This window comes from Sciurus vulgaris, assembly GCF_902686455.1.
Source record: "Sciurus vulgaris genome assembly, chromosome: 8".
In the NCBI taxonomy this organism is placed as follows: domain Eukaryota; kingdom Metazoa; phylum Chordata; class Mammalia; order Rodentia; family Sciuridae; genus Sciurus; species Sciurus vulgaris.
Window position 1 is genome coordinate 116,829,484 of NC_136468.1, and position 25,906 is coordinate 116,855,389.

General features: G+C 44.3%; 1 protein-coding gene across 1 annotated transcript; it reads right to left on the reverse strand.

Annotated features, from left to right (window-relative positions):
- Positions 1–7,278: 7,278 nt before the first annotated feature.
- SF3A1 (splicing factor 3a subunit 1) lies at positions 7,279–25,899 on the reverse strand. Its single transcript, XM_079150947.1, has 16 exons — positions 25,759–25,899; positions 22,865–22,986; positions 18,442–18,649; positions 17,148–17,405; positions 15,036–15,110; positions 14,128–14,278; positions 13,660–13,853; positions 12,594–12,711; positions 12,133–12,318; positions 11,477–11,598; positions 11,136–11,381; positions 10,356–10,563; positions 9,698–9,852; positions 8,671–8,772; positions 8,485–8,556; positions 7,279–7,796 (listed from the first exon to the last, which is right to left on the reverse strand). The coding sequence occupies exons 1-16, from the start codon at positions 25,819–25,821 to the stop codon at positions 7,695–7,697; spliced, it is 2,382 nt and encodes a 793-aa protein (XP_079007073.1). The 5' UTR covers positions 25,822–25,899; the 3' UTR covers positions 7,279–7,694.
- Positions 25,900–25,906: the final 7 nt, after the last annotated feature.

Below are 25,906 nucleotides of genomic sequence, written 5' to 3' on the forward strand. Positions count from 1 at the left end.
AGCTTCCCTAGGGGTTGAGATAACAGACATGCACTTCCATGCCCAGCTCTTGTAAAACTATTTTTCAGAACTTTTATTGAGCTATAATTAATATACCATAATTCACGTTTACATCATACAAATCCATGATTTTAGCATATTTACAGAGTTGTACAACCATCAGTTTAATTTTAGAACTTTTTTTTATCATCCCCAAAACAATTTGTCCCATTAGCTTCCTTCCTCAGTCCCTGGCAACCATTATTGTACTTTCTGTCCATAGATTTGCCTTCTTAGAACATTGCACATAAACAATCATATGTAGATTTTTGTACCAGGGATTGAACCCAAGGGTTTCACTAGGTTGCTTACAGCCTCACAAAGTTGCTGAGGCTGGTTTTGAACATGCAATCTTCCTGTCTCAGTCTCCGGAGCTGCTGGGATTACAGACATGTACTATGCTATCATGCCCAGCTCGTGTGGATTTTGTGTTCAGATTCTTTCTCTTTTTAATGTTTCCAAGGTCTACTCACATGTAGCACTTATCAGTACCTCATTTATTTTAATTTTATTTATTTGGTATTGGGGGTAGAACCCAAGGGTGCTTTATCACTGGGCTACATTCCCAGCCCTTTTATTTTTATTATTTTATTTTGAGACAGGGTCTTGCTAAATTGCTTAGGGCCTCACTAAGTTGTTGAGGCTGGCTTTGAACATGTGATCCTTCTGCCTCAGCCTCCCTAGTCTCTTGGATTACAGGGAAGTGCCACCACACCCAGAAGTACTTCATTCCTTCTTGTTGACTAATAATATTTTATGGATATTGTACATTTTATTTACCAATTCTTCAGTGATGTTCATTTAGTTGTTTCTTTTTCTGGTTACTAGAAATAATGCTGCTTTGATCATTTAGGTACAAGCTTTTATGTGGACATATATTTTCAGGGTCTCATTGAGTTGCTTAGGACTTTGCTAAATTGCTGAGGCTGGCTTTAAACTCTCGATCTTCCTGCCTCAGCCTCTGGAGTCACTGAAATGACAGGTGTGTGCCACCATGCCTGGCAAGAGACCAATATTACCTATGTAGTCTTACTCACCCCACAAGTAGCCAACATCTAACCCCAGAGATTGTCTTGGGTAGAACTTCCTAAGGGAGGCATTTCTGGTTTATAACATTAACTCTATTTAACCATTGAAGAACTGGAAAACTGTTTTCCAAATTGGTTGCACCATCTCTAATAATCTTTTAGCAATAAGATATATACTATTGCTGGGTGTGGTGGTACACACCTTAATCCCGGTGACACGGGAAGCTGAGGCAGGAGGATCAAAAGTCTGAGGCCAACTCATCATCTTAGCAAGACCCTCAGCAACATAGAGAAACCCTGTCTCAAAATAAAAACTAGAAAGGTCTGGGATGTAGTTCTGTAGTAAAGTGCCTCAAGGTTCAATCCCCACTACCAAACAAACAAAAAAGATGTATACTATTATTAATCCCATTTTACAAGAAAAGGAACTGAATTTCTCAGAAGTAGTCCATTAAGCTGGGTGTGGTGGTACATGCCTATAATCCTAGCAAGAGAATAATAGCAAATTGGAGGCCAGCCTCAGCCACTTAGGCCCTAAGCAACTTAGTGAGACCCTGTCTCAAAAAATAAAAAGGACTGGGGATATAGCAAGTGATAGAGCAACCAGGTTCAATCCCCAGTACCAAAAAAAGTAGTCAGTTGCCTAAAGTCTCAGGATTAACTTGTGGTAGAGACAAGATTTGAATCCAGTTCTCACTGCTTATATTGATAGAGATATAGAGAGACACCAATTTTTTGTTTGTTTGGTACCAGGCACTTAATCACTGAACCACATCCCTAGCCCTTTTTTTTTTTAACTTTACTTAGAATCAGGGTCTCATTGAGTTGCTTAGGACTTTGCTAAATTGCTGAGGTTGGCTTTGAACTCTCGATCTTCCTGCCTCAGCCTCTGGAGTCACTGGAATGACAGGTGTGTGCCACCATGCCTGGCAAGAGACCAATATTACCTATGTAGTCTTACTCACCCCACAAGTAGCCAACATCTAACCCCAGAGATTGTCAACTCTTAGAGTTGTAATGATAGTTCCTCACTTAGGTCTAGTATTTTGTGGTTTAAAAATTACAACCATAGTGTGATATGACTCTTCCCTAGACCTGAGGGGGAGACAGGCCCAGAAAGGGAGACTGGAAGTTAGCTCTAAGAGGCACCGCCCAAGGCAGGAGGCAAAGGCAACCAAAGCAAACTCCAAGTAGTCTTAAGCCTTGATTTTATCAGCTGTTTCCTTGATACCACATGGCCCAGACATTCTTGAAGAGTTTGCTGTGCAGTTTTCACATTTCATGGGCTTCTGGTTTTCCATAAACAGGACAATGGCAGACATGGAAATGGGCATAGGCTATTTTCACCTTAAATCCTCAGTCTGGAAGGATGTATCTTCTAATGGCTCTAGATAGAGTGGTGGGCTCCTGATCCCAGTTTCCAGGAGAGGTAGAGTAGGCCTTACATGGGGGCATGGGCCCATTCCAGAAGGGAAAGGAACCAGATATGCTTGAGAGCAGATGTGAAACCCCAAACATGGCAAAAAATCTACAACCCCTGCCCTCATAATTCTGGCCTTAGGGTCACATCCCAAACATCTTATTTAGCTCATACAGATGTATATACAGAGACATTTACCTAGCAATACTTGGGATGTGGGTTGAAGCAGGTTAGACACCTGGGTGTCCATCTTTGAGAGACTAGTTATACATTATTCCAGTTAAGATCTTGATGCCCCCTCTTCTAATTATCTTACATCAGCCCACTCAGGATTCAAATTCTGTGTCCTTGAGCAAATCACTTCTCTCTGAGGACGTTTTCTTCTTTTTTTTGTGTGGGGTGTAGGATACAGGGTCTGCTGCCTAGACTGGCCTTCAGTGACTCCTGGGCTTCAGTGACTCTCTTGCACGTCTCCTAAGCAGCTGAAACTATAGGCATACACTATTGTGTCGGGCATTTCTGAGGCCATATTCTCATTTGTAAAATGAATTACTGAAAAAATACTCCTTTGGAGGAGTCATCCTGAAACCTCAGTGTGACAATATATGCTAAGCACATGGAGTTGCCCAGTAAGTAGCAAACAGGAATGATATTTGTAGTTTGCAAAGTACTTGCAAATTCAGTTATTTCCTACTACAGCCCGTGGCCATAGTATGGAAGTTAACTCAATTTAATCAATGGTACATGGCTTGGGAGGCTGCTTCATGGCTGTACCCTTTACTACTGAAGTGTTTTTATATAAAATTGCTTAACTTTTCAGAATCTCATTTTCCTCTTCTGAAAAACAGGAATATTAATAATTACTTTGTGTGTCAAGGACTGCCTCCAAAGCCTTCAGGATATATTAGTTCCTTTACTTCCTTTAAACTCTATAGTTTTTTATATAGGTGTGTTTATAATGGGCCAGACTTTGCTCTAGGGAACAAGAGATAAAGCACTGGGGAAGGAGCATAATGGTAGTGCACTTGCCTAGCATGTGTGAAGCCTGGGCTGTGATCATCAGCACCATTAAAGAGAGAGATATGAAAAGTCCTGGCCCCCAAATGAACTTATGGTTCAGTAGAAGAGGGAGAACATGAATAAGTACAGACATTTGTCAGTATGAAGAAAACTAAGCTGGGTTAAGACACAGAGAATGCTGGGGCAGGAGTGGGAGTGGAAGCAGATGGAAATGAGAGAGCCCCTCTGTAGGGAGCTGGGAGAACAGTATACAAGAAACAGAACAGCAGTTACAAAGCTTCTCCTTGAAGGAGGCTCAGAAGATGATGTGGTTAGGTTGGGAAGGGGAAGGACTGAATAAATGAGAGCCCCAAATACAGTGGCACCTGCAATTCCAGTTCTTAGGAGACTGGAGGTAGGAGGATCACTTGAGCCCAGGAGTTCAAGGTCAGCCCAGGCAACAAAGTGAGACTACATCATGTCTCAGAAAAAAATGAATAAACAAATAAACAGTCATGTGGTTCACTGGAGTACAAAGTACAAAAGGCTTTAGGCAATGCTGTGAGACCTAGTGGCCCAGCTGCTGTGGACATTCTTTTGAAGATAAGAGATACTTACTAAGGATACAGGAATTTGTTGATATCTTGAAGTCTCTTCCTGCAGAGGTCACTCCTGCAAGTTGGGCCCAAGGTGCTCACGTAGGTCCCTTTTCCTACATGCTACAATGTGCAGTCTACAGGTGCTCATGAAACCTGTTGGTATGGGCCATGAGCTCACACCAAGTGTCATAGCCTTTGTTACCTTCTGAGGCTCAGAAGGCAAGATGATCAGTACCCAGGAGCCGATGAAGAGCATGCAAACTCTAATGCTTGTCTATTCCAATGTACAGGATACTGTTGAGAATTTTTTGGTACAAGTGGTATGAAACACAACTCAAACAAGCTTAAACTACAAGTATTTAGTGGGTCCCAAATTAAAAAAAAAAAAAAAAAAAAAATTCACAGGTAGGGTAGGCTTCAGAAGTAGTTTAATCCAGAGATTATGTCACCAGAGATATGGCCTCATTTTTCTTTTTCCTCTTTGACCTCCTTATGGTTGCTTCATTCTCAAACTAAAGCCCTTCATGGCAGCAACTCTAGGCTTCACATCCTTCATACATCAACACAAGTCTTCTGGTAGTTATTGTTCAAATGGAGAGGAGGTTGCATTCCCTGGTGTGTCGACGACCATTAATACTGGGTCACATGTGGTGATTAATACTAATCACCACAGCTCAGGGATAAGGAACACTGATGGCTTAATTTAACTCAGCTTAAGGTAACATCAGTCTCTTCTCCATAAGACAAGTGTTTATCTTGTGTTGGTTCTTGGACTATAGAGCCCAGAAGTACCTAGAACTGTTTGTTTACCTATATTTTTAAAAATACAGTAATGCAGAATATTTAAGAGCAATTACCCCAAATAAGGTAGAGTTAATGATCAAGTCCTTTTATTTTTAAAGTAAATTTCTAAAAATCCTATGTATGTATACCTGTTTACCCTTAAATATGACCTGTACTATACTTACCTGGTTTTTTAAATAACAGGGACAAATAACATATGACTGCTATAATTATAATATGTATCTCCATTCAAGGATATAGTCTAACATTTACCTAATATAACCATTGTACATATTCTCTAATATATAAAGTGAAATGGGAGTGATGATTAGTGGCCTCTTCTGGGATATGTGTTGAATACTTATTTCAAGCATGAAGTAGAATTGAAAATGAAATTCCGTAATTTCTACTGCTCCAACAGACCCTGAATGCAAATCTTTAAAATTAAAAAGACCCTAGTTACTTGGAAGGCTGAGGCAGGAGAATTGCTTGAAGCCAGGAGTTTAAGGCCATCCTGAGTAAGGTAATGAAATGGCTATGACTTTAAAACAAATAAACAAAAAGGTACAGCAACTTTTTAAAGAGTCCAGTGCTGCCTGGGACTCTTTTCCCAGTAGTCCCAAAACAGAAACATTTCTTCCTATTTCACAGTCTGTTCTGGTGGTGCAGCACAGACAGGGTGGTGACCAGGAATGCACGGGCTGCTTTGGTGTTCCAAAGTCTTCACTGGCTGTGTATGTTGGACATTCCATCTCATGTTAAAAAACAGGATGAAGATCCTCAGACAAGTGCAGTGAGAACTAGAATAGTTCTGCAAGCAACTTTGTAAACACAAGGGGCTTCCTACAGAATGTAGGCCCTAAATAAGAAGTGCAAAGCCAGATTACGCACTGGGTCTACAGTCACTGATGGTCACAAGGACTCCTGATCAATGGGGATTCCTGCGACTGAGGGAGCCAGGACAGATGTTCATTCAGGAGCTCCGGGAAACTGGGTTCATTCCCTGCAGGGCAGCTCAAAGGGCCCATTCACTCACATTCTGCCTAGCAGCATTCCTGGACTCCTGTCACAGCCTCAGCTACAGAGGCAGTACATGATCTGCCAATCTTTGCCTGAGCTTCCAGAAAGGAGAACTTAGGAATATGGGACTCCCCCAGGTCTCCTGGTCCCCTTTACCTCTTGAAATGAGACCCAGCTGGTAGTGTTCAAGGGGATTTCTGGCTTTGCCTGTGGAGAAGAAACTACCAGTGGGCTAAGTTTAGGCACCAAGCCATGAAGCCCGCTTCAGGAAGCCAAATTTTGGCACTGGCCCAAAGGGCAAACTTCTAGCAACTGGGTTGGAGGCAAATGTCAGAGGGGAAGGAATGACATCGCACTGACCAAGTTAAAAATCTGACACCAGTTTGTAATGGAGCCACATGAATGATGCTGTTGAGTGGCTGCCTGAGCCCTAGCCCTAGGTTTACAGTTGGAAGCTTTGAGCTTACTTGGCTGAAAAAGTTGGGGTAACCATAATTCTGATTTTGTAACCTTGGGAATGGTCTCACTCCTCTGTGCCCTGGAAAGGATCTAAAAGGGCAGGCAGGAGGATCAAATGGAAAGACTGTAAATAAAAGGCATTGGGGGCCCGGCATGATGGTGCATGTCTGTAATCCCTGCGGCTCAGGAGGCTGAGACAGGAGGATCCTGAATTCCAAGTCAGCCTCAGCAACTTAGCAAGACCCTAAGCAACTCAGGGAGACCCTGTCTCTAAATAAAATATAAAAAAGAGCTAGGAATGTGGCTCAGTGGTTAAATGCCCCTGGGTTCAAACAAATATAGTGAGGGTGGTGGAGTTGTAGCCTAGTAGTAGAGTGCTTTTCTTCCAACTGCAAACCTAGGGCTCAGGCAGCCACTCAACAGCATCATTCATGTGGCTCCATTACAAACTGCTGTCAGATTTTTAACTTGGTCAGTGTGATGTCATTCCTTCCCCTCTGACATTTGACATGTGAGGCACTAGGTAAGATTCTCAGCACTGCATACAAATAAATTAAAAATAAAGGTCCATCAACAACTTAAAAAAAAAAAAAAAAAAGACGCTAGGAACTCTGAATCTTCAAACACAAACTATCTTCAAAATATAATCAGCTTTAGGTTTAAAACCAGGAAACAATTCTCAATACACTGTCACCTTCCTCCCTCTAACACCCCTAGCAACGCCTACCTTCCTGTGATAAGTGTGATTCCAAAAATAACAGCCTGTATTTGGCCCTAATACATAAAACATAAAAGACATGATAGCAGCAAGAATTCAGATACAAACTCCAGGATTCCTCAGAGCAGAGGGGAGTTATGCTGTACAGTGCAGTGTTCCCACTGCCTCAAGTGTGGAGAAGCACAGGAAGTCTTATTACAATGCTTTCACAAGAAGGGTTCAAGAGGTTTATTAGACAGACCATTTTAAGATACAAAATGACAATAACAATCATATTCTACTAACCAAGTGCCACTAGGCACTACGAAACTATTCTGTAGGATATCTCTGGGTTCTCAGTTCCTAATGGACTGCCTGAAGAAACGAAGAACTTCAAATCAAGATTCTAATATAAAGGGATTCCAGAGAATGGCTCAGAAAGCCCTGCTACTCTTACCAATGTTGCAGGAGTTGGGGTGGGGGGGTGGGGGGAGGCATGAACTTTGTAGGACAATTTGAATATCCAAACTGAGTTAAAAGGGAAACAAATGTGCAGGTAGCACCTGAGGCCCCAGGAGGGCTCCTGGGTATGGGGTAGGGGGTAGAGAACACGAGAAGACAAATTGAACCTGACAACAGGTTTTCTTCTTCTACTTCTTCCTGCCACCTCTCTCCTTGAGGGCCAGGTGAATGACAGCGCCATTAGCCATGTTATAGTAAGCCAGAGAGTTGGAATCCTTGATGAAGATGCCCTGGAAAATAGATGGAGCACTTTAGAGCATGGCACCTGGCCTTGAGTACTTCACTGCAGCCTCAAAACCCTGAACTCAGCCCATTCACACTTTGAACTCAGTCAATACAGCAGTTTGAGGGGAGGCTAACAAGGGATAGATAGGAGGACTCTGGTACCTCCTAGAATGCTTTCTCCTGCCTTTCCTCCAATTGATACTTTTTCCCTTCATTGACATTTAGCTCAAAGTTCAACTCTGAAAGATGCTGATCGTGACCAAGCCCATGGGGCTGACTCTCAAATCATGACACTGGTAGAGATCACCTCATCCAACAGCCTCACTTTATAGAGAAGGAAATGAGCCCAACGTGTGAACATGTTCCAGTCCAAAGAGGAGAATGAAGCACCCCAGGTGACCTACTTGGGCCAGACAGCTCCTTGGTGTCTACACAGGGCCAGGCCACCTGAGAACACACCAGCAAGGCAGGCCCAACCACTGAGTCAGCAATCCATCAGGGGATTCCCAAGTCTTATCTCTGGCTGTCTACCTCCAGTTGTTGAATCAAAGAATTTTGGGGACCCCACATGAGAGCCTCCCACCATCAGTCACCAGGATTCCCAGCCAGCACTGTCACTGGGATGGACTAAGCCACATTCAGATTTCTTTTCCATGGGACCCAAGAGGCAGGAGTTCGGACATTCTGACTCACCTCATATTGTAGCTTCTGTTTCCCTGCAGGCATGCCTGTGGCCTCATGAATTTTCACCTTGATGACAGAGACCTGTGGAACAAAGGAGAAGTCATTCACCCCCTTGCTAAGGCCAGCCACAGGAAACTGTTTCTTGACATCTTGATTCCCATGCATCTGATATCAACTGGGGGCAACAGCCAATACCTGGTCTGTGAGTGGGAGCGTGAAGACCAGCACCTGCCCATTAAGCTTCCATTCGGTCTTATCTTGCATGTTGGGCACCTGTACTTTGATGGACACTGGACCCTGCAAAAAAAGGAGGTGGTTATTATGCCTGGAATCCCTAAGCCAACACTGAACTATGCTTTGCTATCCCAAGGCATGTCCAAACAATGTCACCTGTCCATCCAGACTCTCCTGGGGTCTGGCCCCCAATTCACTACTGACACTACTTAAAACATGGCATGAGTCACTCCCCTGAGATTTTGTTTCTCCTCTTTAAATGAACCCCTGCCTTGCCTCCTGTTGAGTCAGGAACTAGGGTGAAGCAGTTAAGTGAAAATGTTCTGTAAACCCCAAGTAGCACAAAGGAAAAAAGATGTGGCCTGAAGACTTGGGTTACCAAATCAGCTTCCTAGCTGATAAGGTCTCTGAGCCTCAATGCCACAAGTGTGGTATAGTGACGTTGTGAGCACTAGCCTGTGATGTGTTTAGCTCTACCCCAGAATTGAGTGAACAAGAATTACTAAGACATACTCCCTACTACTTTCTAGTATTAGAAAACAAAAGAAACTGAGTCAAATCCTTTGGGAAGTGGAAGTTGCAACTTTCTGCCTCCTATGCCTAACAGCTCTCCTAGGGACTGCCAGGGTTCAGAATTCTACCTACCCTAATATTAGTACTCTAACAGGCTGCCTTTTGGGGTGAAGCTATAGGCAAGCCTGGATTCTTTCTAAGTGTCCAAGGTTCCTGTCACACCTAGGTCATGCTGCTTGTGCAACCAGGTCCCCTACTGGCCACTACAGGAACACACACCAGGGGGCAATGACCACCACCATCGCCACTGCTCTCTGTTAACCCAACATTTAAATGTGTATTGTGAAGGCACCAATGGCTGGTCTAGACCTCAGAAGCTAAAACTAAAACGATGGGAGTAGAAAAGGGGAACTAGAGAAAAGTGTGCCTTGAGCCTGGATGATCCAGGCCACAGACAGCACTCCAAATCACAGACCTTATTTCTGCGAAGGAACTCCTCCTCAGGCATGAGGCTATCCTCCGTCTTCAGCTTCTTAGAAGCAGGCTCATCTTCCATTGGAGGTGGAGGGTGGACAGGGGGCATGGGGGCTGGAGCTGGGACAGGAGCCACAGGTGGGGCAGGCACAAAGGCTGCAGAAAGAGGAAGCAACAATGCTGTGAGTGGGGGAGGGGGCCTAGACAACACGGCTGGTGAGAAGGTGAAGGGAGAGACTGCAAAGGTTCCATGGAGAGGTGTGAAATGCTACTCCCTGCTGAGTCTGGCAGTCAGTAGGTTCCCTGGCAGGGAATTCTGGGAGGCTGCCCACATCAGGCAGCAAGGCACTAGAGAAGCAGGACTGATGGATGGAGCAGGTGCCAGCCAACAACAAGCATTGGTTAGGCCTCTGAGCTTATCTGGGGCCTGACCTCTGGGTGCAAACACCAGCTATGCCATTTTGGACTCTTTTTTTTCCCCAGAAGATGTGGCTCCCAGCTCCTGGCTCAGGGATCTTTTATGTGGGATGTCAGGGCTCTCCCTGGGCTAGACACCCAGTTAGAAGAACTGCAACTAACACTGGCCACCATTCTTTGGACAGTGCTTAGCTTGTGGTCCCTGACTTAGTGGGCTGTAAAGTGATGCAAGAGACACTGACCTGTTGGCACAATCATGGGGGGAGGGCGGGGTGCCATGATAGGAGGTGCTGAGGGAGGCATGGGCACCACATTGATCCTGGGTGCATGGATGATAGGCGGCATAGGAGCTATCACTGAGCCTGGGGGAAGCCGTACCACAGATGCCATCGGGGGCCTGGGCATGACAGGTACTGCAGACACAACTGTAGTACGAACTGGGGGTGGCATCTGTGGGGAAAAGAAATCCACAGGTTATAGGAAGCCACAACTTGACTTCAAGCACAGTTATAGCTGGCAACTGGCCATCTCTATCTCTGAGAACGGAAGCTGGACCGCTCTGACTCAGTCCCCTGGTGCCAAAAGACTGCAGCAACACATTAGGCATAAGACAGGAACTGCACTGAAGCCCAGGGTGACACACTTACCATGTGGGACTTATGGGTCAGACTCAACTAGCTGCTCCTAAAAGATAGAGCCACTGAAAGGGTTAACCTCAACTAAGCTCCTGGTGATGGCCTAGCAGGCCTCAAAGACCCATTAAGCCACACTGCTCTTCTGTGCCTTAAACCAAACCTGCTTTTCATATTTGTCACTTGTCTTCTTCCTTGTTCCAATTCTCCTATGCTGACAGAAGATCAGGGTAGAGATTCCCACTTTCATTCTAAAGGTTCTTTATCTTTTACCTTGATCCACACTCAGCATTCAGGCCTTACTATAAGGCAGTTTCCTTTCTTAGTCAATTGTGTCCAACCCCCAAAAGAAAGTTCTAAAAACAATTGATCAGAGTCCTACTAGCTCACCGCAGGTGGCCGGGGTACTGAGGTGATAGGTGGGGCTGAACTGGGGATGTTAGTGGCTGAAGATGGAGGCGGAGGCTGCTGGGGGATTTCATTGGGCTTGCTGGGGCCAATCTTCTCTTTAGTATCGTCTTCTGGCACCAGGCCCTTGGCCTTGTGAATGGCCTCAATCTGCTCCTGGAGGGTGATGTTGGCCTGGGCAGCCTGCTGGGTCCGGGCCATGCTGCCTGAGTGGCCATCCCAGGTCACCTGCAAAGTAAAGAAAAGCCAAAGGATCTCTAAAACTGAACCCAAGTACAGGAGATGGATGACAGGAAAGGCACAAGGATCCACTCAAGTCACACCTTTTCCTCTGGCTTCTGGATCTCCTCTTCACCGATCTTCTTACCAATGGCTGTTTCTTCCACACCAAAGATATCAGTACGCCGCTCAGCCAATTGCTTCAAGCTGCTCTCAATATCCAGACCTGTATGCAGTCACACAATGGAAAGAAAGGGAAGCTACACTCAGTGCTCTTCAAATAAGGCAGAAGCTTTCCAGGAGTATAGGGCAGAAACTGAATCCAGAGTGTGAAGCTGACTCCTCAGTCCAACACTGTACTCCTATCCTTTCAGCCTGCAGAAGACTGCTCAGTTGGCCCTAAGACTATATTCCCACCCTATCCTGCTACTTTCCAAACAGTAGTTAAGAGGACCAGTGGGTCCTCTAGGAGTCAGGGTACTTCAACCATCAGTCTAAGAAAGCAAAGAAACAAGTATTATTCCCAGTTATCATCAGATTCTGCTAAGATGCCAATGGCATACATCATCTATGTCAGTGTCTGCCTTTGGAAGATTCCTCTGCAGAGTCCTTAGAAATTGGAAGTTCTTTGGCAACATCATAGGCTGCACCTCCCCTCAAAAGCTTTCATTAACTTTAACTGTTGCTTTCTATGTCTGCATAAAGCAAGTTGACTATAACCTGGACATTGCTATAGGCTTTCCAGGAACCCCCAACTCACCTGGTGCATAAACCTCATCATCACTCTGCTTTTCCCGGATGGAGCGATCCCGTTGCTCCAGCCACCGTGGGTCAAGAAGCCCAATTCGCATATGTTCCTGCATTTTGCTGGCAGGGATCTTCTCCCCAGTGATGGGGGACACAAGATATTCATCTGGAGCAGGGGCTGGAGGCAAGGGCTTGGAAGCTAAAAGGGAAAGAGATGTCCAAGTGAGAACACAGGGTGGCAGCTGAGGTTAAGAAAGTGATATTTCATTCATGCATCATTCACTGGCGATGCATCCCTTCAGTGCAACCCTGTACCTGGCTCCAGGGCACTGATGAAGATTAAGTCTTATTCCCTACCACGAGTCTATAACAGTCGGGCTTATCAGTGCTCCTACTAAAAAAGTTGCCTGAAGATCTCCTAGAAATTGCCCAGTCTGAGGAACACGCTAGGATGTGCAAGGAAACAGACCCTACCTTTGGGATCATAGTCCTTGCGAACAATAACTTGGTCTGGAGTTGGGGGCAGAGGTGGAGGCATGGGTGTCTCTGGGGGTGGGGGCACTTTCTGCCCTTCTTCTTCATCATCTGAACCCTGAAAAGCAAAGCAGGGGCAGGACTCAGAAAGGGGACAAGAGGCCATCTCCCTACAGCTGAGCTCTGGCAGCTCTCAAGGTGGCAAGAAGCCTTGGCCTCCGCCAGCCAATGTGCATGTGTTAAGCCTCCTAGGGCAGCTGAGGCCAACCGGCAGCAGGCCAAGTTGCTTCCTCACAGCATGAATGGGAGCACCAGGGGCCATGGTGCAAACACTCCTACCAGGCATTTCCAGCAGCTGGCACCAGGCAGTCCCAAGAGGCCAAGGGCACTTAATATGTGGAGGAGGGGTGCAGCAGAGAGACCACACTCAATGCTAGCTGCTCACAAAGCAATGCTGGGAGGCAGAGAAAAACTCAATTCCCACAGACACAGGGGCCCTTTCTTCTTAGGCTGCACACAAATTCTTTGGGGGTGGGGGTGGGGGGGAGCAGCAGCTTGGCTCTGGAGATTGTGCTTATTTGGAAGGCCAAGCTGGAAGTGGGTAGGGATGTCTGAAAGGAAGTATAGGCCACATTTCATTCTTTCTTTTTTTCCCCCCCTTGGTTTATTCCCTTTAGACTGTAAGCTACATTTAGAAAAGCTACTGATCCTTTGGGCCTTAGAGCTCAAAAGTCATCAAAGCACAGGGTGATGCAGAGTTCCCTAACTAGGGGCTGGCATGAGGTAGAGGGAACAGGGCCTCTAAGGCAAAGAGAAAGCCATAGAACAGGGCCAGCACATCTTTTAGATACTTGCTTGTGAATGAATCTTTGTTATCAGAGCTGGAAAGAGGCTCTGTGCTGCATGGTCTTGGGCAGCTACAGAGTCAGTCCAGCCTTGTTCAGGGCCCACGCCTCTTCTGGAGGCTCAAAAGGAAGCTAGACCTTTGACTCATATAACAGCATCACCCTGACCTCCTGGGCTTCAGGGGAAAGGCCAGCCAGCACACAAGCCACCTGCAGCTCACCTCATCCATGTCCTGCACTTGGGTGTCCTGGTCCAGCTGGGAAGGAGGCTCTTCGGTCTTCTCTTGTTTCTCATCTTCCTCATCAGATTCAACCTCCATCTCTACCTCTTCGCTCTCCCCAAACTTCTCATAGCGCTCCTGAATGAGGATGCGGGCCCCCAGTTCCTCCGGTGTGGTTGGGGGAGGGAAGTTCCCTGGTAGGATGTGAACCAGAGTCAAAAAGATTCCATATCAAAGGCTCACCTATTTGCCTTATCTGTCAAGTTCTCCAAGGGTTGGCACCATCTGACTCTTCTCCCTATCTACAGAGGCCCATTCAGGGTAAGGCAAAATAGTTATGCTGCACTTAATTTGGGCAAAGTGGTAGAACTGAAATGGGAGCAGAGAGGAAACAGTAATAAAGTCCTCTGGGAACACCTGGACAGGTCTCCTGGTTCCCACCTGAAGGCATTTCCCTCACAAACCTACCTTGCTCATTAGGTTGGAAGTCCACTGTTTCTACTACCACAAAATCATGCCAGTCAATCTGAGCATAGGCCACCCGCTCCTTCTCCTTCTCCTCCTCTTCCTTCTTCCTCTCACGCTCCTGGAACTTGGCCCACTCCACTCGATAACATACCTGCAGGAATAGGAAACAGCACGGTGTTGATCTGAATCAGTGTCTATTCCCAATAAGGTTGGGGATCCATCACCAAAGTCAGTTATCTTCTTCACACCAGAATGATGATCTGCACATAAGGGTAAGATCTGATGTTCTGGTAATGTTCAGAGTAGAAGACTCTTTTAGGAAGTCTGCGTGACAACCTAGTGTCCTCAAGAAAAGCAGCAATTTTAGAAACCTTAGAAATAAAAGCCTTCAAGTAGCCACCCAAACCAGGCAGCACCAATACACCTTCTCAACTCTGAAAGCCTGGGAGCTTTCAGCATCTGTCATCAAAGAATCTGCTTGAAAGGTAGCCTTCTGGTTAAGAAAAGAAAACAGACTTACTGAAGCTAAGAATACAGAGGAATGTAGCATCACATGGAACTAGGTTTCTTTGGCCTTTGTGGCCACAAGGCCTTTCTTCTCACCATCTTATAACATCCCTTATCAGAAATGCTTATGGGCCAGAAGTGTTTTGAATTTCAGAATATTTGCATATATATGATGAAATACCCTGGGGAAGGGGCTCACATCTAAACATGAAATCAATTCCATTTCATATGAACCATATACACATAGCGTAGAAATGATTTCTTGTATTTTGGGATTTTTAAAGCATTTTGTATTAGTGATACTTAACCTATACTGCCTCAGAGTGTTTCTAAAACAGAATTCATAGTAGAACTTGTACCTCCACTCACTAACTGGTTGCAAGAAATCCTATTCAGTTTACCTGATCCAAAACTTCTCGGGGATTTTCAGCCTCTTTCTTGAGCTTTGCAAATAAGCCTTTGGGTGGAATTAAGATCTAAAACAGAAGAGGTAAAGCAAACATTAATGTTATCATAGTACAACATGAAGAGGCAGCCTTGCTGGGTCTGTTGTAGGGCAAAGGAGATGCAAAAGTATGAGATTCTGGACCCTAATTTCAGATCCACTTGGTTGTAGGACTTTGGGAAAGTTACCTAACAACCACAGTTTGGCTTCCTTCTACAAAATGATGACAACACCACTGAAAGTTGGCACCATCAACGTAAAAATGTTGTTCAAGGATTAGCAGGAAAGTACGCAAACACTGGCAGGTTACCCAGACATGGTCAGCATGTGATGGCTGCTTCTGTAACACTGGTCTGCTCTATCCTTTTGAAATACTATTCAGGCCTCCTCATTCCACCTCCTTATATTTCTACCCCCTTTTTCCCTATAGTATTTATCACATCTGACACACTGATATTGCACCTGTTTGTCTCCTACCCACTAGACTAGAAAATCTATGAAGTTAGAAAATTTTGTCTTCTGTTCATGACTACATTTCCAGCACCTTGAATTTACATTTACATTGACATTTACATTTTCTGAGAGAAGGAACACCATTTTGTTTGTTTTTGTGGTGCTAAGAATGAACCCAAGGCCTCAAGCACACTAAGCAAGTACTCTACCATGGAACTACATCCCAAGACCTTTGTTCTGAATAGCCAGCCATTATAACTATTTCAACAGTATCTACTGCCAGTGAGAAAGGGGCTGAACCCCACCCTGCCTCTCCTTCTACCTCTAGCATTAGAATCTATCTCCACTGATAGGGTCTTCCATGGCTAGAGAGACACTAGTACCTTCAAGTTAGAATAATAAATGCAAATACCAAGGTTTGAAAAAAAAAAGAAAAGAAAAGAAACAAGAAAGTAACGAATAAAGGGAACCTTCAACCATGGAGGCAGTCCACTAAGGGAAGTTAACCTAGGACTCTCATAAAATGGATCTGTGTACTTATGATAATCTTCAATGATTGTTATCTAGCTGCTCTACTAGCTTCTGAATTTGGTTATTTGGTATTGGGAAATGAACCCAGAGGTACTTTACCACTGAGTTCATCCCCAGTCTTTATTTTTTATTTTGAGACAGGGTCCCACTAAGTTCCTGAGGTTAGCATTACAGCCATGCTCAGAGAGTTGGTCATTTTCTAAATACACAGTTTTACAATTCTTTTTTTTTTTTTGGGAGGGGTGGGGTGGGGGGACTGGGGATTGAACCCAGGGCCTTGTGCTTGCAAGGTAAGCACTCTACCAACTAAGCTATATCCCCAGTCCTTACAATTCTTTTTAATTATATACTTAGGGTAAGAGAAGTGAGAGGAAATCTCTGAGTCCTTTCAACTTAGATCAAACATATTTTTTTGTGATATCAAAAACAGATGTGCAGACAATTCCACTTAAAAGGAAAGGAAAACAACCTGAGCTATATGTGCACCAAGAAAAATGTGCCCCAGGCAAATCTGTACCAACATCCTTAATAAACTAATGAGCTGATAATTTTAAATACCAGTGTCAACTTGTCCAGATTCTCTGTTCATTTGTTTTTCTACAATACTAGTACTGAACTCAAGGGTGCTCTATCACTGGGCTACAACTCTAGCCCTCTTTTGAAATAGGGTCTCAGTTGCCCAGGTTGGCCTCAAACTTAAGACCCTCCTGCCTCAGCCTCCAGAGTAGCCAGAAATATAGGCATGTGTCACTCACCTAGTGAGGGCTTGTTGTCTCTTAAGTTCTGTACTAGGAAAACTGAAAAGGTACATGTACCTAGAAGTAGCTAGCAACCTGGCCTGGTCACATGGCAGGTAATCAACTATTGGCAGAATGCAAACATTTTGTTTCATTTCTCTTTACAAATAAGAGGTCTGTGCTGAATTTAAAGGAACTAAATAGAAACAGGGTTTTTACTTTAAACTACGTTTCATAACATTTGCCCATAAGCTCACAGAGAAGCAGCATCCTTGCGGACAATGAATGACTACTGCTGAATGCCTTCCCTCCCTGGGCCCAGCAAGTGATCCGCCCCACTCAGATACCTTGGTATACTGCTCCACCAGCTTTGTGAAGTAGTTGAAGAGGCTGTGTTGTGGACGGAGAAAGTCAAACTGGTAGTTGCGCTGCTCTTTCTGCATTAGCTGGGTGAGAAATTGGCGCCCATTCCTGGCCACAAACTGAGCTGTCAGTTTCACCACGTCCAGGTCGAAGGCTGAGATGGATGGGGGATCAGCGATGAACTCAAACTCAGGAGGGGGTTCTTTGGGCACAATAGTCTCTTGGATCACCTGGGCTTGGACCTAAAATATAAAGGAAGTATGAGGCAAGTGGCATAGGGACAGATAAGCTCGAGAGAGGAGTACCACCACTCAGAATGGCTGTGGATTTCTATGCTCTATGAACTGGGTACATGCCATGCACTTAGCATAAGAGAATCCTAACTCCAAAGAGCATCAGTTTCTTGGTCAACTGTGGCCTCATTCCTTGAATGGCTTTGTCCATTTATATCTCTGCCCCTGCCCTGAAACTGAGGACCCAAAGTGCATGACAGAAAATCTAACAGAAACTGACTTACTAAATCCTACTCAAGGGGGATGGAAATGTAGTAAGACCTATGTGTGTGCACAGAAACCCACCGTATAAAGTGTTTCCAAGATTTCCACATAATATATGTGGTAAATGAGGAGATGAGGAAACTGAGGTAATCTCAGGCCCTAGGAGTAGTAAATTGTGACACAAGTTCTTAGAACCTGACTTTAATCTTTATTTCCCATGTAAGTCAAGGGGCTGCCTTTTCCATCAGTTGGGAGGAAAGCAAAATGAAGGGACCAGGCCAGGACTATCCAAGAGGCAAAACGTGTTGGCCCTTCCTGTTTTTATTCACAACCCTAGTAGTCCTTAGTGCTGGACTCCATGATCCTGAGCCTGGTACAGAGAGGGTAGTATTAGGGCAGGCCAGAATGAAGAGAAGGGGCCCAGGCCATGCCATATCCTTCAGCTCAGTCAGGCAGGAGGTCCTTCATACACCAAGCACTGCCCTCATACCATGGCCAAGACCTTGGGTAAATCAAACTTCTACAAGCCTCAGATTCATCATTTGTAAAATAATCATTCTGTCAGCCTTTGCATGCAGACCCTCAAAGGTGTCAATAAAGCACAAAGTGAAGCTTGACTACCAGTAATCAGGAAATGCCAACTGTCCTCAGTACCTCACTGCCTGAGCAGTGCCTACTTCCACGGATAACAGATTCCCTTGTCCCCCTGAAAGGTTGTGAAGTGGTCCCCTCCCTGTCCTTGCCTCCCTCTCAATCTGGGGGAAAGAAGTGGGCTCCAAACCTTCTGGGGAAGTTGCTGCTGGGTGGCTTGCTGTTGCTGTTGCATGACCTTGGGGATGGCTGCTGAGGGCTCCTGAGCCTTCCCCTCCTTGAATTCGCTGACCTTGTGGCGGTAGTATGCATGGTAAGGGTCATTGGGGTTTAGGAAGTTGAACTTGGGATTGTTAATCTCATTCTGCCGTATCCTAGCTTCAAATTCAGGCCCATTTCTGGAAGAAGAAAAATACATAAGCATTAACACCACAAAATCTATGACTGCTCAGATTCTAAATATCCATTCCAGCCTCTTCCTACCATCACTTACTGCTCAAAACAGCCCATCCCTCAGGACAACAGAAGTCTTTCTCAAGCCCCCCGGCACCAGCAATCAGTGCCATCTGCCTCACTTGGTCTGTCCCAGGCCACCTCTACCTGTAGGCTACCCCAATTTCTGTCACTCCGTAGCTCCTTAGTCACTTCTGCAATCTTCACAACCAGCTGGGTTATTGCTTTTTCCTTTTAATAAACATTATTCAATTTAAACAAATATATCAAAAAGGTACATATTACTACTTCAAATAAATATTAGTATGCCTTTACTAACAAAAGATAGCCCAAAGTGAAGACATCAAAGTAATGCTGTTAAAGTTTAGCTTGAAGTCTGCTGAGACTAGTTCTCTTAGCTAAAAGGGGGAAATTAGCAAGTGCTGGTGAGGTATTAAAGATATATTAATACCTAATTGAGACTCTGTCTTCCAGGTAATGAGGACTAAAAAAACCATGGAAATTTAGATAACTTAATGCCTCATCCAAGTACTGCCTAAAATCAACTTGTTGGGCTGGGGCGATAGCTCAGTTGGTAGAGTGCCTACCTCACGAGCACAAGGCCCTGGGTTCAATCTCCAGCACCGTGCAAAAAAAAAAAAAAAAAAAAAAAAAAAACCTGTGAGAATGAGTAGGGCACAGGCAAGGTAAGATTGGCTGGAGGTGGAGGGAGATTTCTCCTTACTGCTCTCTCTGCCTGGAATGGTTCTCCAGGTATGCCCCATGTTGCCAGTGTGCATGCCCTCAAAACTTTAGGATAATAAAAAATGTCCCTGGTATATTTAGAGAACTCTGATTTTTAGAGTCCTGATGGTAATAATTCAAGTTGCCACACTGACACACAACACCTGTCAGTCAGAAAGCACACAAACCTTAAAAGACACAAGACACATGGAAGTTTCATGTTCACTAATAACTCACTCTGAACCAGAGCAAGTTACTAAAATTACTCTTTGCCTCAATTTCCCCATGTATAAAATTTGGCTAACATCACCTTGTCTCTGTACCTTGAAGTACTATTTAGAAAACCAAATTACTTCAGGAGATGCCAAAGTCTTTTTGAATCATCGAATAACCTGTAAATGCTTGAGGATGTCACTCTTATGAAGGCTAGAAGTGGCAGTTCCATAAACATTCAAGATCATTTGGGTATTATGAGAGGCCTGTGGGACTTCCACTATTCCTCTGGTCAGAGCCCTGTACTCAAAAGGTGAACACACTAAGGCAAGTTCCAGGGCTGGTGTCTGCCATGTTGCTCTACTCTCCTCAGACTTTTGAACCCCTGGCCCTATTAAAGAGGGCAAGGGAATGCAGGCCACTCTATGGCCCAGATTAGCCACAACAATCTGCACCATGATGGTGGTCATCAACACCCGGACTAGCGTCTCACCAAGTTCTGGTCACACCCTGTAGTGTGACTAACACCATGAGGTCTCAATTTGATAGTGCATTAGCCCAATAGGAACCTTGTGCTTTGGGAAAAAGCATTTTTTTTTTTTTTTTAAACCTCCTTACATAACACAAAACACACACAAGGAGAAGGGTGAAAGCACACTTAAATCCTGCTAAAGTAGGTCACCATGCACAGCAAATGCTCAGGGCAGACTGAGAACTACTAGAAAAGGGGGCTGTGGTTGTTTCCATTCATCACAGACTCCTAAGCCATAACCTTGCCACATATGGAAACAATTGAAAAGATATAATGCTGAGAAGGCAGGTGTGTGCATTCCAAGCTATTCTATTGCTTTAAGTTGGCTGAGTGTTAATTTTAGAATTAGATCCTCCAACACAAGTAATAGATTTCAGCAGAAAAAAACGTGACTCTGACTCAACCCAGATGTTGGGACTTTTTAAGCGTAATTTCCATTTCAGTTTCCTGACAAGAAAATGCAGGGAAGACCCAACCTAGAAAGAAAAGCTCCTTTTGGAAAATTACATTCCACTGCAGATTCTATTGCTTGCTCCAGAATGTGTGTGAGACCTTGGCAAAAACACAGCAGAGTCATACATGCTGGCTTTCTCCCATGCTTAGCTTATCCCTTCAATGCTACATGAACAAAAGCAAGTTCATAGATTTTTAAAAATGCCTACAAAAGCAATCAAAGTGGTTAAAAATCCATCTACACATGTGGATGCATATTGATATTTAAGGGAACTAGATCAGGTAAACTCTTATGTCTATGGCAGCAAAGTATTACACAAAATTATTGAAAAGTAAGTTACTTAGCAAAATGTTTTAATTTAGCTTGTTTGTTTAGTGCTGGGGATCAAATCCTGGGCCTTCCACATAGTAGACAAATGTCCTACCATTGAGCTACATCCCTAGCCCTTAGGAATTGTTTCTTAGGTAGATACAGTGGCACACATCTGTAATTCCAGCAACTCAGGAGACTGAGGGAGAAGGATTTCAAGTTCAAGGCCAGCGTAACTTAGTGAGACCTTGCCTTGAAATAAGATTTTAAAAAAGAGATGGAGAAGTAGCTTAGAGGCGAATCCCCAGTAATACCAAAATAATTAAAATATATATAAAATATATTTTAATTATTTATTAAAATTATTTATATATATTTTATACACAAATATATTTTTTATATATATTTTTAAGTGCTCTTAGTCCATGTGTTACATGGAATTTTCTTCTAAGGAAACAATCTAGAGGGAAAGAAAATGTTGAGACTCCTGTATAGCTTTGTTGGTCAAATAGAAACAATGGAAACAATCTCAAAGAAAAATCGAGAGGAATTGGCTTAGTCAAAGAAGGCCCATCATCTGCACACAGTGCATCCTCTCAGTAGAAGACCACACAGCATGCGGAAGACCACAAAGCAATGTGAAGAAGAGCTTACAATGCAGCACCAAAAGGAAAAGCAAGTATCTCTGCTAGTACCACAAAGATCTCAAAATGGATGGATGCCAAGGGCCAGAGGAAACAGGAAAAAGTGAAAACAACAGGCAGAAACCATTCTGATAGTAAGAGTGTAGTGATTCCTCACCCAATATCCTTTTCTTCTTTGTTGTTTTAAAAATATCAGGGAAAAAGGGCAAGGCACAAGGGGTGCTGTGAGACATTTAACATTTATCTTAAACACCTGATGCCTGAAATGTGACATGGCCTAATAATGTTGAATCAAGAACAGAGCAGCAGTTAATCAATGCCCATTTGTGATGAGATGAATCTATATAGAGCAGACACAGTGAAAGATATCAACTAGAATAATCTGTTTCATTTTATTAGGAGGCTGGAAAAGGAAGGAATATCCATTAAATTATGTAAAGTATTGAGGATTCTGCTTTAGAAAAGTGACTGTCAAGGCATGATCCCCTGGAGAGAACATTCCCCCAACTGAGGGCAATAATCTGCTCAGGGACAGTTGCAGCTTCCAGAAAGGAGGTGCCAGTTCCCCAAGGGAAGTGCTGGGGATCAAACCCAGGGCCCTGGGCTTGCAAGGCAAGCACTCTACCAACTAAGCTATATCCCCAGCCCCAATTGCCTCCCTTTTAAGCACCGACAACTAATTTGAGTTTTAAGAGACTACTGTGAGGGTGAACAAAAACAACTGGATGTAGTCTATTGGCTGCCACAAGAATACTCTAAATGTCTTAACCCAGGGCATGTGTTGACCTCTGGAGTCAAAAAGATTCCAACTAAGGGTGTGTGAGTATATATAAAAAAGCACATTGGGGTGAGCCAAGAGGAAGGCTGACCAACTTCCACTCCATTTGGGAAGGCAGCTAACATTTGCATGATGTAAATGAGTTCTTTCAGTCCTGTCAGCTCAGTCATTGACTCAACTTTGCAGAGGGGTCATTTGAGGCTGGTGGAATGTGTTCCTTGCACAATGAAAATGATTAACTCCCCTTTTAATCTTCCTCAGACCAGGAGCTCAGACAGATACACTGTCTGTGATAGAACAGCTTTCCAGGGCTGTTTTGGATACAGAGGGTAAGACTCTGTGCTATATTGGAAATGCCAGTCCTGTCTGTTGACTACTTCACTGCCATGTTGTGGTTTTGGACAAACTAAGAGGCCTAAGCCAACACCTTCGAAAACACAGGTTACCTTTGTTGCTGAATCATGCCAATCCACCTCTGACCCACCTGTGCAGAAGTAGATACATTACCTGGCCACAAAGCTGGCAGTCTTGTCAACAATATTCCTGACTTCTGGGGGAGGGTAAATAATCCCAACCACTGGCTTGGAAGGGGTGGAATCCTCCTTTGAAGATGCTTCTTCTTCAGTTGGCTGTGAAAACGAAAATAAAGTCTTGAAGTCCCACGTGTGGGGCAGAATTTCCCTCATCTTACCCCATTACATCCCTGTAAGATATTGCTTAGAGCACAAACTTTGCCCTACCAACTTCAAAGAACCCTCTGCTTCAGAAAAGCAGTTCTCTTACCTGCATGGTGCTTGCACAGGCTTCTCCTAGGAACCAAGGAAAAGGGGAGCTTCCCTGGCTCATCCTTGGTAGACTATCTCAGCGGGACCAAATTCTCTATTTTAACCAAGTGCTCAAGACCTCCAAGGGCAGGAATTCTGGTTACATTCTGAGAAGTCATGTTCCAGAAACCAGAAGATCATATTTGTAACACTGTACCCAGCACTGTGCCTGGCACAGAACATTTAATTTGCAGAGGGATCATACCGATTGCTGAATAAAGAATGAGAAGGCTGGGGTGTAGCTCATGGTAGAACATGTGCTTAGTATGTATGAAGCCCTGGTTCAATTCCCAAGACCCAAAATCCAAATGGGTAATTCCTTGCTGGCACCTCCTTCTGCCTTGCATCCCCTTTTCCCTCTGTATCTATTCCATAGCCTTAACCGCCATTCAATGCACCCATGTTTTGTAAAGCAACACTAGAATAGCCAAATTTCCCTATAAGTTACTATGTTCTTTATCCAGTAGCTTCTTTCCCTTAGAAATAAAGAGTTAAGTCTTTCACCTTAGAAAAATAAAAATTTATCCCCTGCCTTCAAGTTCTGTTCTGCCACTGCCTTTTCCCTCCCTTTCTTCTGGTAGCCTAACATCCTGAGTTTCCATTTCCTTACCTCCCATTTGGTCCCCATTCACTCCAAGTGCTCTTGCCAAAGTAAAAAACAACTTTCAACAATCAACTACAACCATCATCTGGGCAACACCAGTGACTACCCCTTCACAAAACTGCTTACCCAAGGCTTCATTCTCTCTCTCCTTGCTCATGATGCCTTCCCGCCTCCTATCCTATAATGTTAGAAACCCCTAAAATTCCGCTTTTGATTCTCTTCACTGTATTCACATTGTGAGGTACTCCCAACCATGTCCTCTACTTCCTCTCTACCACGTTTATGCTGAACAATCCAGCCAAATCAATGTCCCAGATCACTTTGGAATGCCACAGTGCTTTAGATACTACATACTCCTGGGCACTTTGCCTTTTCATCTCTAACTTCATAAATGGCTCCCCAGTCTCACAGGCCAAAAACCCAGGCCTCCACAATGATAATAACCTTTATAAAGTCTTTATTTATTTGCAAAAACCTTTACAAAGTAGGTCCCAGATATCTTTTAAAAGCATTTTAAATTATTAACTCTTATGACCCTTGTAAGAACCTTATGAAGTAAATACTTTTCCCAACCCCAGTACTGGGGACTGATCCGAGGGCTTGCTAGACAAGTGCTCTACCACTGAACTACATCATCCCTAACACTTTTTTGAGACCGAGTCTCTAAATTGCCCAGGATGGCCTCAAACTCGGAATCCTCCTGCCTCACATTCCTGAGTAGCTGAGATTACAGGCTGGCCCTACAACACTTCGCTCCTCAGTATCTCTGATTCTCCTAGCAATTCTCATTACTGCCTGCCTACCTGAATTTCTCAAACAGAACTATCATGACCTAGAATTCCATTTTTCCCATTTTCTACAAGGACAAGGTCAAATCTTAAGAATCATCTCTCTTAATATCATGAGCCAAACCCTGCACTTCAACCACACTTGCTCACTTACCCTTGATCAGGGAGAGGTACCACCTGATTCTTATCTTGTTGGTTTTGTACTTACTACCTGGTGTTACCTTATTTTCCCCCAGTGCCTAGGAAAATGATAGGGACACACACACAAACACTGGTAGAAAGGACATGGGTCTTTTCTGTCATGTTCCTTGGAGTATTCTGAATCCAAAGTAGTGATTAGCATACAGTGTGTGCTCAGTAAATGTTCACTGAATGATTACAGTATGCTATTTTCCTTCCCTAATCATCCTTCTGGTGAACTATTACTCCTTCTAAAAATAATTTACCTCTCATTACTGGGCACTTCAACTCTGTTCATCTCTCCTCTACCCAAGCAAGTAATTTTAATTTGATTACTGGCTCCTTTGTATCCAGTCCTTCTAGTATTGTACATACTACACCATATTGCAATTATTCAAGCATATCTTTCCCCCCTAGCCAACTGAGCACTTTTTAAGGGGTGGTGGAACTTCATCATTTACACTGATCCAGGCAATAAACATCGGGTGAGTATTCAAGACTGTGCGTCTTCCCACTAATTTGGGAGCATCCCTAAAGCTGGGGGGTGTGCCTCATTAATTTTGGTAATGTTGAATCCTGGCACAGTAAGCACGAGTACTTGCTAAGAATTAACGTCCAAAAAGATACCACGCAGGTTGGGAAATTAGGAATTACAAGACAAAAGCAGAGGGCAGGGGACCCAACTACCACAGTCTAGTGTATGGGCTGAATCAGTGCTTCTCACACTTTAAAGAATCACCTTGTGATCTTATTAAAATAAAGATTTCTACTTAGTCTGCATTTCTAATAAGCTCTAGCTGATGCAGACAGCGGACTACTTTGAGAACCACAGTTCTAGAGAGATCGCTTCGCTACCAGAAGGCAGCGCAGAGCAGAAAGCGCGCTGCCTCCTGGGATTTGTAGTCTTTTCAAGCACTCCAGAGGCGCCGGTTCTTTCTGCTGGAGAGGGGGGCCTAGGCCTAGGCTCGGGCTCGGACTACGACTGAGGTGCGGGGGACACGGTACCTGTTTGGGTTCGGTGACCACGGGCGGCGGCGGGGGCACCGCCTGCACGGGTCCGGCCGGCATGACGGCGACGCTCAGGGCTGCCAGTCCGCCTCAGTATCGACAACCGGCGCTGCGTCAAGACAGGCTGCCGCACAGACTGTACGAC

What these genes read in the sequence shown, in the direction of transcription:
- SF3A1 (XM_079150947.1), bottom strand. Translation starts at nt 25,821, where the DNA reads ATGCCGGCCGGACCCGTGCAGGCGGTGCCCCCGCCGCCGCCCGTGGTC. An exon ending in AGCAGCAACTTCCCCAGAAG is followed by an intron (nt 17,406 to 18,441) that starts GTTTGGAGCCCA and finishes TTTATATTTTAG; the next exon opens with GTCCAAGCCCAGGTGATCCA. An exon ending in AAGTGCAGGACATGGATGAG is followed by an intron (nt 12,712 to 13,659) that starts GTGAGCTGCAGG and finishes TTTGCTTTTCAG; the next exon opens with GGTTCAGATGATGAAGAAGA.